This window comes from Agelaius tricolor, unplaced genomic scaffold (assembly GCF_023055355.1).
Source record: "Agelaius tricolor isolate 1412-34295 unplaced genomic scaffold, bAgeTri1.0.p SCAF_3, whole genome shotgun sequence".
NCBI classification, from domain to species: Eukaryota; Metazoa; Chordata; class Aves; order Passeriformes; family Icteridae; genus Agelaius; species Agelaius tricolor.
This window is the reverse complement of record NW_027269263.1, coordinates 16,832,772-16,846,338: the sequence shown is the minus strand read 5'-3', so window position 1 is coordinate 16,846,338 and position 13,567 is coordinate 16,832,772. Positions and strand designations below refer to the sequence as shown.

At 44.5% G+C, this 13,567-nt stretch overlaps 1 protein-coding gene across 2 annotated transcripts in view; it reads right to left on the bottom strand.

Moving 5' to 3' along the window:
• Positions 1-9,468: 9,468 nt before the first annotated feature.
• POLR3B (RNA polymerase III subunit B) overlaps positions 9,469-13,567 on the bottom strand; it is a 72,182-nt gene continuing 68,083 nt past the window's right edge. For both annotated transcript variants that reach the window (XM_071422693.1, XM_071422694.1), the window contains exon 28: positions 9,469-10,120. In XM_071422693.1, coding sequence (XP_071278794.1) covers positions 9,991-10,120 — 130 coding nt within the window. In that variant the 3' untranslated portion in view covers positions 9,469-9,990. The remainder of the gene's footprint in view (positions 10,121-13,567) is intronic.

Sequence of the window (13,567 nt, the reverse complement as noted above, 5' to 3'; positions counted from 1 at the left end):
TGTGTGGAAAAGAGGGGGTGTGAGGATAGAGAGAAGTTGCCAGTATCTCTGCAAGCGATGCTGGCACTGCAGACCTGCAGCAGGGACTCTCGTGCGTTTCCCCGGGCCTCAGGGAGAGAGAGCAAGGCGGGGTGGGGGCTGCTCGCCACCGGCTTGTCTGGCAGCGGAGAGCGGCTGACCCGGAGAGCTTTCCATGGGACTGGGCGGAAAGCAGGGGGCTGGGAGATCTCGATTGCCAAGAGAATTGAAGAACTAAACGGGTGCATTTTCGAACTGATGTTGCCTCCCAGCTTTAGTCCGAGGATGCGAGTCTCCCTTTTCGGGTTAGTGGAACTGCGGGGGGAGAGTGGGGCAGTTCAGAGGCTGGAAAAAGTTGCTTGTTCTGCGTGCGGTTGTATGTGCTGGAAGTGGAAGTAAAAGTGCAAAGCTAAGGCTCTGATAAAAGTGGCTGGTTTAGGGAAGGAAAAGCTGTGATTAGAATATGAATAGAGCTCCAGGAGAGGAAGAGAAAGGGGGATTATAGCTGAATTACTTTGACCATGGACAGAGCCAACGTTTTCCACTCTTCTCCCCCTCTCCCCTCCCTATACCCAGACTACCCCTTCCCTCTCCCCGTCGGGGAAAAAAAAAACAACAAAACCACCAACTCCACACAGCAAAACAAGCGGCGAGGTTGCTAAAGAGGAAGCTCCGCGGTGCCTTCGCATCCCCAGGCGGGCCAGCGGCGGGGGAGCCGGCGGAGCACCTCGGCCCCTGCGGGCCGGGCCGAGCGGGCACCGGGGCGGCCGCTGCGCACCCCCACAGGCCGAGTTTTGGCGTGGGGACGCCCCCAGTCTGCACTAAGTAAAAATAATATCGGAGAGAGACGATGCAAAATAGAGTAACGCAGCCGGCGGAGAAGCCCTCGCAGTGGCGGCAGGGACGCCGACAGGTTCTGCCCGCCGCGGGGATGTGTCCTGCGAGGCGAGAGCAAGGTCTTCGTGGCTGATGCTTCTCCTCCCTCTGCCCTCTACACCACCAAAAAATAACTCCAACCCAACGCAGGGGCTCTGCTCCTTCCCGACGGCCATAGCAATCCCGACGGGAAACTTCCATCTCTCCGTTCCCCGCAGCACCCGGTGCCGCCGGGCTGGCTCTGCTCCAAGCGGCACCGCACCGGGGCCCCGACGGGGCGGGCATGGCCGGCTCTGCGACGCTGCCTCCCCACGACGGCGCGGCCTGCGGCTCCTGCTGCCGCCCCGGCCTTACCCAGAAGGACCCATTGGCCCCGGCCCGCCCTCCTCGGGGCTGCCCGGCACCGGCTGCCGCCCCCGTGGGGCTCTGGCCTGGCCGCCTTGCCCACACCACCCCTATCGGGGAGCCTCCCGCTCTCACAGCGACTGGACACGCTTAGCCCCGCCGCTAAACGCCCCTGCGGACTGTGCGGGTGGATTTTGATTGTCACCGCCAAAACGGTGACATTCTCCACCTTTTTATGGATTTCCCCCACTTTCTTTTCTCCCAGGTCTTTATCGTGAATGATGCAAGCCCTAAGGGAGGCCCGAGGGAAGGCCGTGGGTGAGGGCCCCTCGGTACCAGCCTGCTCTTTTCAGGAGAGCCCCGGGCTCCGTGCGGGGGCAGAAGACCCCCAAAAACCTCAGGGACATTTTTGTCTCAGAGCAGGGCCCGTTCTTCAAGGGGTTTTGAAACCCTCGTTATCTTTAAAACTCAGGAGATGCCGCCGGCACCGCCTGTTTGCGGGGAGTTACCTGGTGTCACCATGGCTTCCAGCGGGTGGTCACAGCCCCCAGCAGCCCCAGGGCCGAGGCGCCCCAGCCCTGGGCCGGCACAAGCCCGCGGGCACTCGCCATCTATCGCTCCGTGGCGCGGGGAGGTGCCCGCAGGCAGGGGCCCGGCTTCTGGAAATGTGGAACACCTGCTGAGGCAGCCGCAGGGGATTCTCCGCAGGGGGCACCCTGCACCTGTAGAAATTTCACCTTCACCGGTGCAAAGCTTCAGAGATGCTTTTGTGTTGCTGGTATTTTAGAGATGAGCAAAATTAAAATACACGATGTGTGAAGATAGGGATATCTTTCGGGGGGCGATGAGAAGGATGGGATTTAGCACGGCCTGGATGTCTGGAGGCTTGGGCTGTTCTTTGGCAGGATGCAAAGGTGTGTGTTCTCTATGGAGGATGATGCATGGGTAGGATCAGCAGCACTTTTGTTAGACCAGAGATACCTGCTGCAATGTGTTTACTCCCTGCCTTTCCAGGTTAGTTCCTGTCCCCACATTCTTGTGGAATATGTCAATGCTGTTGCCTTCCAGCTTACCTAACCCCCCCTCCAGTGTCTCCAGGTCACCCCAGTGTACTTCATAGCTCCATTACTGTTTCTTGTTTGGGTTTTGCTTACCTATTTAACTAGAATCTCATGCCTCTGGATATCACATAGGACACTTATTAAAGTACTTTATTCTTCTGAAAGCACAGAGCATCACCTGTGCTGCAGGCTGGCAGTTTTCAGATGGAAGCACTACAAGTCACTAGCTACAGTTTTTGATTTAATACAATGGGCAGGTCTCAGCAAGGATGCAAAAAGTATACAATTGGGAATTTTCATTCCAAGTTCTTGCCTTGGATCATCCACAAGCCATAAAATATATGAAGATTAACCCTACACTGCATCAGATGATGCATTTTGAGTGGATCGGGATTCTGCTGCTATTGTGAAAAGAATATCACCTTTATTCAAGAATATAAACTTTTGTTGGTGCAGGAAGGGAGAGGAAGATCATCAAGAGAAGAGAAGACACATTCCAGGCTGCTGAACAACTGCACGCAAAGCTCACATACCAATTTAGGTGACCAACAGATAATGAGTTTCTTTTGATGGTTCAGCAAAACAGAGGCAGAATGGAAGTATGACAGTTTGTATCAACTTACCATCCAGGTATTTTGAGATCTTTCAGAAAAACACATTTCTAGGACTGTCTTTTACTCTACAGCTGTCTGTGCCAGTAGGCTGTGACCACACTTTTTTTGACATAAAAAGCTCCTTATGCTGGTACTACACTCTGAGCATCTGTACTGAACTCTAACAAATATTTTGGGGAAAAACCCCAAGAAAAGCATTTTCAGCAAAACTACTGGCACAGGAACAACAACAACAACAACAAAAAAATCAAACTGTTATATATTAATTTAGATAATTCTACTAAATGCAACTTAAGGCTGAAGTTGTACTGAAGTTTTCCCATAGATTCCCAGGCAGCCTGCATTAGTTTTAGGAATGGATGGGAATTGCTCGTAAAAGGAGTTACATAAGATGGCTCTTTGCAGTACCAGCGATCTGAGTTCAGTGACTCAGGGGATCCTTCTGGATTCGAAGTATCTCTGTGAAGACTGTAAGTTTGCTGGCAACAGCCAAACACAGTGACACTTCATTATTTTATCAGTGGCCTGCAGTGAGTGGTTCCATATTTTCTTGCCTGAGCCAGCAGCCTCCTCCTCTCAGTATGAGCCCATGCTTCTGTCAACCTTCCTTCCCAGCTCTGTTCCTGTTTCTGCTATCTTCATCTTCTGGGCAAAGCCCATGGAAGAAACAGAGAAGGATCTTGTTTCTGTACTGGCTTCTCTTTCTCACTTCCTCATCTTTATTACCAGAACAGGAAATGTTAACTTTATTTTACATATATTAACACCCCTGAGGAAGCTATACGTATAGGTGAAGGACAGGATATGGAGTAAGCTGACAGATGACTTCTGGAATCAACTCTGTGTCTGTGCTTGGGGAACATGATGCTGACAGATGCAGGAACTGGGAGTGGAACATCAAAAGGCTGCCTAGGTAAACAAGTGCACCAATTCCTTCAAAAGCCTTTAATTGACACAAGCACCATGAGAAAGTGGCTTGGGCAGACACATATGCAGGTATCTGGGAGAAAACTAGCAGAAGAGCAGAGGTATGCAAATGATGGATTGCACATGCACAGGGCAGGGGGCACGTTCCTTTTGGTTGGAAAGAAAAGTAACATGAATTGCAGCTGGTATGCTGCAACTGTAGACATTTCTGAAGCCAAGTTTTGTTGAAGATGAGCACAGTCAGCCTTAGATGATCTTCTCTTATTAATGTCTGTGAAAGGAATTTTGCTCAGCCCAAGCTCTTTTCTTGTTTATAAAGTAGTGCAGTGACAGTGTTGCGAGAAGAGACCAGTGGAAATACTGGTTCACACTGGTCACGGGTCAGTCTGCATGGAGAAAGAGAATTCACTCTCCTGGATAGTATCAGCATGTGTAGTCGAGAAGAACCACTGCCCCCAGGACTGCTGACCAGAACGCTCAGCCTGGGAGACACTTGCTGACTTGAGTTTGAGAAAAGGGCAAGCAGTCATCGATTTCCGAGCTTACACCAGATTTAGCTGGCTTTTGTTGTGTGTGGCTGGTACTAGTTACCAGAGGATTTGTACTGTGTGTTGGAAGAAGAGCCAGCCCTAAAAGCTATTATAGACAACAGACACAGAAAAGATCCATTCCAGACTGCATCTCAGATGCCGAACAACTGGATGTGAAGCTGTCATATCCTTTTAGATGATCGACTGATAATGAGCTTCTTTTGATCTGCCTGGAGCACAGAGAATTACCTTCAGTGCCTGCCTCTGACTTGCAGGGGGAGGCTTGAATGCAGAGTTTAAGTTTCCAATTCACCAGGAGTTCAGGGGAAAACTGTTTCCATTATTAGAACATCATTTTAGCAAGAAATTAGAACTTTGCTGTTAAGCACGCCAATTTCTTTCTTAGTTCTTGAGCTATTTCTTAGTTTATAAAGTTTTATTGTCAAGTAGACAATGACAAGAGTGCACCATCTGCAATGGTAAAGCATATGCATAGGTCAAGCAGCTCCCCAAAACTCAGGCTAGTGAAAGACAAAGGCTCTGCTGCAGTTAGCAGCAGGGAATTGCTTTTGATTTGGATCTAACATGCTGTTTTTATACTGACTGGGAGGAGGGGATAAGGACATGCACAACAAAGTTATTGGAAAAAATATGTGGTCACCAGAACCACCTCAGAGTTACCTGCCTCAGGAAACACAAATAAACAGGTAACTGCAGTTAGGAGAAACAGACAGCTGTTTCTTTCCCCAGGAGCGAGATGAAAAGAGCAATGGGCAGCTCATGAGCTTGGAAGAATTTTTTGGAAGGTGGAACAAATGCCTAAGTCCATTTGCTGAGTAGACAACAAAAAATTTTGCTGTTGATTTTGAGACAGAAAGAATAAAGCCATATAGACTGCTTTTTAAAAAAAGCCAACTTCAAAAATTCTCTTTATTAGCTCTGACCTAGGTTTGGAGAGTTTAACTGAGAGTTCTGGTGTTTTGGGATGTATGTTCATACGTAAGGAAGGCAGAGGGGCTGTATTTGCCTCCCATGTTCATATGGTGAGTTCTTAAATGATTGCAGAGAGGCAAAACTGATTCATGCAGTCTTCACTACCTGAAAGCACAGAGTCTGACTGGGGCCACATTTTGTTTATAAAGTAGTGCAGTGACAATGTTGCCAGAAGAGACCAGTGGAAATACCCAGGGCAGAGTAAGATTGACAAAAGTAGATGTTCTTATTCTTGCACCTTTCTAACCCTTCCCAAAGAAAGGAACCCCTTTCCTGCACTGAAACTGGTGGGCCCATGCTGAGATGGAAATATTTCATGAGAAAGATGGACTGAAGTCAGAACTCAGTTCAAACATATTCAAGTTCCTAGCAGCATTTAGGTCCAAAACATGGGTCCATTTCTGGGCTTCTGAGCCTTAGACACAGAGACTGGAATCCAGATCCTCATAGTGCCTTGCACACGTTAAGCCTCCCAGCACTGGTCCAGATAATAGTAAAGAGTCACCATCTGGCTGGATTTTACGGTTTGATGAAGTGCTCAGTTTTAAGGCAAGCACGTGTCTGGCACCTGGGGACTGTGGAGCCCTGATCCCAGTTCTGGCACAGTTTTTCTGTGGCCCTGGGCAAGTCACGTCCTCTTCAGAGGAGGGGATTCATCAAGTGCCCCATGGCCCTGCTGAAATGGCAAAGGGCTGTAAAACAATCCTCAGCTCCAATGGGAGGAGAGGCCAGCTGGAGGCACTCTCAGCAGTGCTAAGCCAGCTCCCTGCCACAGCTCCAGAGGTGCTTGTGCTGAGACACGGCTGAGGAGGGCTCCTGTGGGAGGGCTGCAAGCCAGTGACTTTGTTTCAAGGCTTATGCTCCCACTCACTAGGGTCATCCTCATCCTCAAGAGCCTTGGGGCAAAGTACAGTAGAATTTTTATCCCTTCTAGTTTTGTTTTGCAGCTGTGTGACACCAGTTACTATCAGGCTTTACAGGTGGTCTGAGTAGGGCTTGCAAATTCATTGTCAGGTGCACAGCACTTTTCATTAGTTTGCCATTTGTTACCACAAACCAGTGAAATATTCTTCAGTCTTTATAGGATTTTAATTATGATGTACTCCCATTTTGCTATAAACCACAGATATTTTCTCTATTTACCATTAGAAAACATGAGAAGAGACATAGTAATTTCTCATCATCATGAGTCTATGTTTTTCATTGGTTTTCCTCCCAGTTTAAGCAAGAAATAAGGAGTCCAAAGAATTAAAAACCTCACTTCGCTGCACATTGAAGCTTCTTTGTAAGAAAAACTCTTAATGAGATATGGGCATTACAAACAAAACCAATTGTGCATAGTGGGAGCCCTTCCTTTACTTTCATCTTAAAATTATTACATCTCAGTATGCCTTTATTTCATAATATATCCTCTTTGAATGGTTTGAAAATTGGCCAGTCTGGTTTCATTTTCCTTTCAAGTTTGTTTTTCTTATTTCAATGTTTGGATACATTTACCTTAAGAAAAAAAAAATTAAATACCTGTAAGAGTTACATAAATGATTTGAAGTGAAGCTGTTTCTCTGAACTCTGAACTAGTGCCCTGTGTTGCTCTCAGCTCCAGAACTGGCCAGAAGCCCTGTGCTTTGCTCTCTACTCCATAGCATTCTGCAGCTCAGCCCTGGCTTCATTCTGTTTCTCACAACCAAATAGTGGGCCTGGACATGTACAGTATTCATTAGCATACATAGCATTTAACCCTTTATCTGCAAAGCAAGTGATAACTTAATACTACATGGAGCTAGGTATCTTTTCCAACAGTAGCACACAGCTCTAGCTCATATCAGAGAATGTATTGCATCTGGTATGGGACTGATGCTCAAGACCTGGGCACTATATACAAGGAATAAAGAAGTTGCAATGGAATGGAAACCTTATGGTACTTTTCTAGCTACAGCTCTTAGAGCTAAAGCCTTCAGATTTTGTCAGGTGCTGTTCAGAATAAGGTATCTAATTCAGTAGTTAGACAGTGATGGCAGGGTTGATCTGGGCAATACCAGCTCCAGCAGTGCAGCCATGAGCTGACATAAGACCTACTTTCTGAAGGCATCCACAGTATAAAAGGGGGGGAGGGGAGATTGTCTGGGAAGATAATTCAAACCGCTGCAAGGATGAGGCTCACCAGAGGAAAGTAATGTGACAGCTCTGGGGTTCTGTATTTTACCTCATCAGTCCATGCATTATAATTTTTTCCTGACTATAGTAGGATTCCTTCCATGAATTGCCACTTCGACCAACCATATTTCAGGAATCCATAGCCATTTGTTCTGTTTCTGCTGCTGGTTTTGTAATGCTTATTCCATTGCCAAGAGATTACTTGTAGGTGTCAATTATGATGGCTGCCTCCTACAGAGACATAAGAAGTAAACATCAGTTTCAACCCAGATCTGCACTCAAATAAGCCTCTAGTGTAGGCACAGGCTTAGGTCAGGCAGCAGTGATGTATAAACACAGCTGATGTAGGTATCACCAGAGTAGCTGATAGTGGGTGACACTCACTTACTGCCCGACATGTCCAGTTTCTATACTTTACTGGATCTATCATTCTTATGGCTGGTCCTTTCTTCCTAAACCCCAGCTATTACAGGATATCCTTCACCCTCAAAAATCCATTCATCCCCATGCTTCCATCAGCTTGAGGTGAATGAGCTGCAAGGTTCCTCCTCAGGACTGCACACAGACCTTTTCTTTCAATGAGGTTACTCATGAGCACATTTTTTGTTCCTCCTCCATCTCTGCTGTAACTGCTTCAATTTCCACACGTGAAATATACACATTGCTTAGTCTTTCATGTCCTGCAACTCTGACCACCCAACCTAGGGAGAGGACTAGGGAGCAAGGACCCTTATCCTCAGCGTGTTTCTGTGGTGCCCCCCAGCAGCCGTAGCCTTAGAGGCTCACTCCCTCTGCTGGTGCTCCCGAGCCGCAGCTGGGCATCTCAGGCACCAAAGCAGAGATTGTTCATTCAGTTGAGGCTTTTGGTTAACCTCTTCCTCCAGTGTGAAGGATGTCACTCTCTCATTCTCTTAAAACTCTTTTGTAAATAACCCTGAGGTGTTTGGATGCTGGAAGAGGTGCTTCAAGTGCTTTTCCAATCCAGCTTGTGCTGTGTTGACATCTGTGTTGTCACCAGTCCAATTGCAAGAAAAATAGGGGGGGGGAAAGAGAAGGAAAGTAGAATGTATTTCTTCAGGCTTGGTTTTTAAGCCCAAACACAAAAGTTTAAGTTAAGGCATTTAGTGGAAGGCTAAAAAGAAATCTGCTCAGGCTAATACTCATCTAAGCTCAGAGCTAAGAGAACAGAAGCAACATTATTCCATGACCAGTGTCAGGATCAGCAGGATCATAAGGACCAGCACACAAAGTTCAGCCATATGAGGAGCCAAAGAGCATCTCAGGACTTCTACATCATAGGCAGTGTTCAGTATCCTTGCTGACCCAGAGTGCTGCTTTTCACTGAAGGAAGTCTGCATGTTGATGTCCTTTGCTTAAAAAGTTAACTGCATGCTTTTCTGAATAAGGGCTCGTCAGTTTAGAGTACTAAATGATTCTTAGTTCATCCGCTGTTTTAGTTTTAGGCCTTAGACCTCATGAAAACAATCCAGCTGTTCCCCTTCTAAATCCTTTCAGGTCATTCAAACCTGCTTCACTGTCAGAGAAGGATTTGTTCTTCATAGGTTCGGTTTTGTTTTGTTCTTAAAATGTTTTTGCTATGTTAATATTTTAAAAAGAGTTCTAGAGTCCTATGACAGCACACTAGGTAATGATCATTACCTAGTGTTTGCAGCCTGTCTTTTCAGGACTTTGAGCCAGTGTATTATCAGATCTGCTACCATCAGTAGGAATGGAATGGATATCTGTGTGCTGTATCATGCACTTGCTACATATGCAGTTACCTCCTCCCCTGAACTTCATGGAAACTGCATACATTTAGTTGACAACATACTACCTTGTACAAGCACACCACTGCTGGCACACAAATGCACCTGCATGTTGAAATCTCACTCAAAATGTCTGATCTCAAGCCCTTGAGAAAGTACTTCCATTTCTCTAACACTGACACTATTTTAGAAAATTTTAACACTTTAATGAACATGCTTTAGGAACAGAAAATGGTTTAGACATTTTAACACCTTACCATCCTTACACAACTGTCAACATATTCAGCCAGTATTATTTAAAACATTTATTACAATGGTTTGGAAAACATTTTTAACCTCTATGAATAAGATGTGTATTTAGCTCTGCTTATGACTAGCCCAGCAAAGACCTTTTCAAACACAAGCATGGGATTTTTTGAAGTGATCCAAGTACTTTGCTGGACCATGGCCTTACTCCTCATTTCCCACATGTCCTGTTCATGACTAATCAAGGCTTCAGAACTGCTCCTGGTGTATTTCACCAACAGACTCATCCATGTCAGTTTAAACACAAGGAGGATATGTAAGAAAGATTTCCTACTGTCTTGCACCTCCCTTCATTCAGATTTTAGAGTTTATTCCTGTTGACCAAAAAAACTCCCAGTGAGATATGCTGGATTTTCATATAATTCCTTAAGGTACTTTTTTGGGGTCTTTTTCATCTTGTTCATTCATTGTACTTAGCAAGTTTTAGCCTAGGTATGATGTTCATGGACTGCAGCTCTTGGAATAAGAGTTTACAGGCATAAGGTATGCGCAGAGAAGACACATGACATGAAGATTTGCAGTAGTGGCACCTAGGGAAACAAACAAAAATTAAGAGTTGGTCAATAACTTCTGCTGAAAAAACCCAATTGCCACTGTTGTTTTATCCATCTACATTTAAACACTCTCCACAGTCCTAGAAACACCAAATGCTTGAGACACATTTTAGTGCTTAAGTCATAGCTTTAAAGTCCTTAAATAATCAATAGGAGCTTAATGTTAAACCTGCACTTTTCTAGGAGGGCAATCACTCAGTGCTCCAGACCTAACAGGACTGACTTCTGCTTCTTCAGCACTCACATAAATTCAGCACTGCACAGTGACAGAAAGGAGGTGAACAAAGCCAAGTGCTTCTGAAAAAATGGTTAACGGTCCAATTTCCATGCTACATGTATGTCACAAAAAGAAGAGTCAGGAAGAAAGGAGGTTTTTAATATGCAATTTCACCCTATAATGTCTCAAATCATTGCACTTTCCAGAAAAGAGGCCCTTCTCATCTTAGATCTTTAAACTTTAGTCATCACAGAAACTCAGTAAAATTGCTTTAACACATACTCTTTGTGCTCTTTGCTCTAATGATCTTAAAATTCAGAGAGAAAGGGATTTTTTGCCAAATAGATATAACCGTGACTATATAAGGAATAAACAGGCTAGTCAGCCATCTTTACAGTATTTGGACTCAAATTCAGTGGTGGTAGAAAATATTTCCTATAAAAACCCATTTCCAACCTCCCTATTTCTTCATTCTCCTCTATATTAAATTTTCTGGTTTTGGACAGTTGAGAAAGCCACTCCTTTGGGAACAAAGAGTGACTCAGCACTTCCTAATGGTTTAACAAAGCTCCGTTTTTTTGTTCCTGTGTTTCAAATTTGTATTTCTGCCATAAAGTCATAACAGTCTGAAGATCCAATTAAGGAGGAATTAGCAAAACTCCTGCACGCTTCCATGGTACAGAATAAGGCTCACAGTCAATGCAGGTTTATAACTACTTCCCTAGTCCCTATTTATAGGGATAGGTACATTTTATGGTGGGAGGAAGTGACCTCAATGGGAGCTGTTCTCCAGCAATGGCAAGCAAGCAATTGCTTTCTATAGGAGAGATAGAATTCCTTGCAGGCCCTGGAAGCCTGATGAGACACAACTTCTCTGCTATAAGCACACGTCTGGCATCTGATTACACCTCCTAGAGACTGAGAAGCAGAGACTACTCACTGCACCCAGGCTCAAACCTACGCCATTCTGGGCCTGCTTTGTACTCGATGGGGACCACCCAGAAAGGCGCAGTAAGCACAAAACTCCGTCAAACAGAGATCACAGAAACAAGTACATTAAAGACCATTTAGTATTAGAATTGACACTAAACTGGTCAGAAAAAGGCAACTATACCATTCAAGGCTGGATCTGGACCAGAAATAAAATTTTTCTTCATGTCTGGTTTAAAATGCAAATACTTGAGAGATCAGAATAAATTATCATCAAAAAAGAACCAAATTTTGCTCATGGCATTCAGTGCAGTTCTGCTCCTAAGTACCTTTCCAACAGCTCAGTTGGAAAATCTGCATAAACCCATGTAAATCATAGTAAGTTTCAACCACATTTTTAACAGGGACAAATTCTATCACTGCCACAAGAGTCCTCCTCCCCTGTGAAAATACCAGTTCAGGCCCCAACACTGATCTGCTGTTACTATCTTGCAGAAAAACATACCCAGGGGCTAGTACTTATCTGAGAGGAAGGGCTCATCTTCCTAAGACAAGTGCCCTTAATGCCAGCCACAAACAATGTTTCTAAAAGGTTTCTTGCAGCAATGTCTTATTAATGCCTGAGTCACTGAAAAGGCCCATTTGGAAGTTTCTCATAATGACTTCGTCTCTACTGTGATGCTCATTATAGGGCCACTTACCTCAGATATTGGTAGACACAGCATAAAATTCAGCAGAAGCTCTCTTATTGATTACCCTCACACATCAGACAGCTTTTCACAGAATCAGATTGCAAGAATGTCTGGCTCTGTCTGAGACAGTAGCTTCTTTCACAATTATTTAAGGAGTTAGTTAACTTTGCTACGAACTTCAAAAAATTAATTGTATTAGCAACACCTTAAAAATAAAATGTATTACTTTTAAAGTTCAAATGCCTAATTTTCTTCAAGGTACTTCCACTTTCTGTGGACTGTGAAAATCTTCAAGGACTGCTCTAAAAGTCAAGGTCTTATTGAAAAAATAATTGAGCTACATCTGCATGTGAGATTTTTTTAAGGGCAATGCTTTACACAGTTAGAAGTGGTTGTTTCTTTGACTTATGGCATGTCCTTCCTTTTACATTACTTCGTACAATTATTTGCACTGCAGTAGTTTTGAGAGACCTGGGTCAGAAAAAAGGCCTCCCCTCTTACGTACACTGAACACACCCTCAAGAAAAATAGGACTTTCAAAAAGGGTTATGGCACAAGAGCCAGCAGGACCATGCCTAGCTGAAAATCACCAATTTTAGGATGCCCAGAGAAGGGCTCATCTCTCCTCTGGATTACATGTGTTTACCCACCTCTGTCTGAACATCTGCTTCCCCAGGAGCAGAGCAGCTGCTGCTGTGAGCAGACAAAGGTGGTGCTTGGTTTCTGGCCAGAAGCCACATGCTTCAGAAGAAAGGTCTGACCAAGGGCAGAAACAGTAGCTGTCACCTTTACACATCAACAAACTGAGAATACACCTTAATTTCCTACTTCATTACATCATAGAAAAATCACACTTGAGACACTGAAGTGAATTAAGTCCAATTTCCTTTTCCTCCCATTAAATTAATGCTGATAACCAAGACGTCTTAAGTTTCCAAGTGTGTTTTTTTGTTTTTTTTTTCTAAAAAATTATTAATTTTTTAGAAATTAATCTTTCTCCTCCTCCTTTTAGTTCTCTATCTTTTCCCAACATAAATATTAGAGTACCTTTTAACTTGAATGTGCACCATTTATTTTTTCTTCCCTTAGTCATGGGATTTCAGGTCACCTGTTTTTGCAAACCTTGCAAGAACATTGTATCTCAAACTCCTATTGGTCTCACAAGTCTGTTTTCTGCTTGCCTAAAACAAAACCAGGTCAAAGCAAAACATCTCCCTCAGAGACCTCTAAGACTATAAAGAGAAGTTTGTCTATCTTCCAATAAGAGTGGGTATTTTCAGCATGCTACAAGACAACTTTAAATCTAACATCAAAAAATTGCTGGAGAGAAGAGACAGTTAAGCAAAACCCAGTTACACGTGGTGAGTTACACACAGCTTTTTCATTTAGTTTTATGCTTCCCCTACATTAAAAACCAGTTTGTTTTCAGGAGACCAGCTCAGTACTGTGTTAGGTCTCAGAGTAAACCAGCAAGACCATTAGCCAGTCTAGAGAGAAGTTTCCTAGAGACAAGGCATACAGGCAGAAGCTTACTGGATTTCCAAACAGGCTTTCCACAAGGCAGCTGCTTGTCTCTCAAGCTCC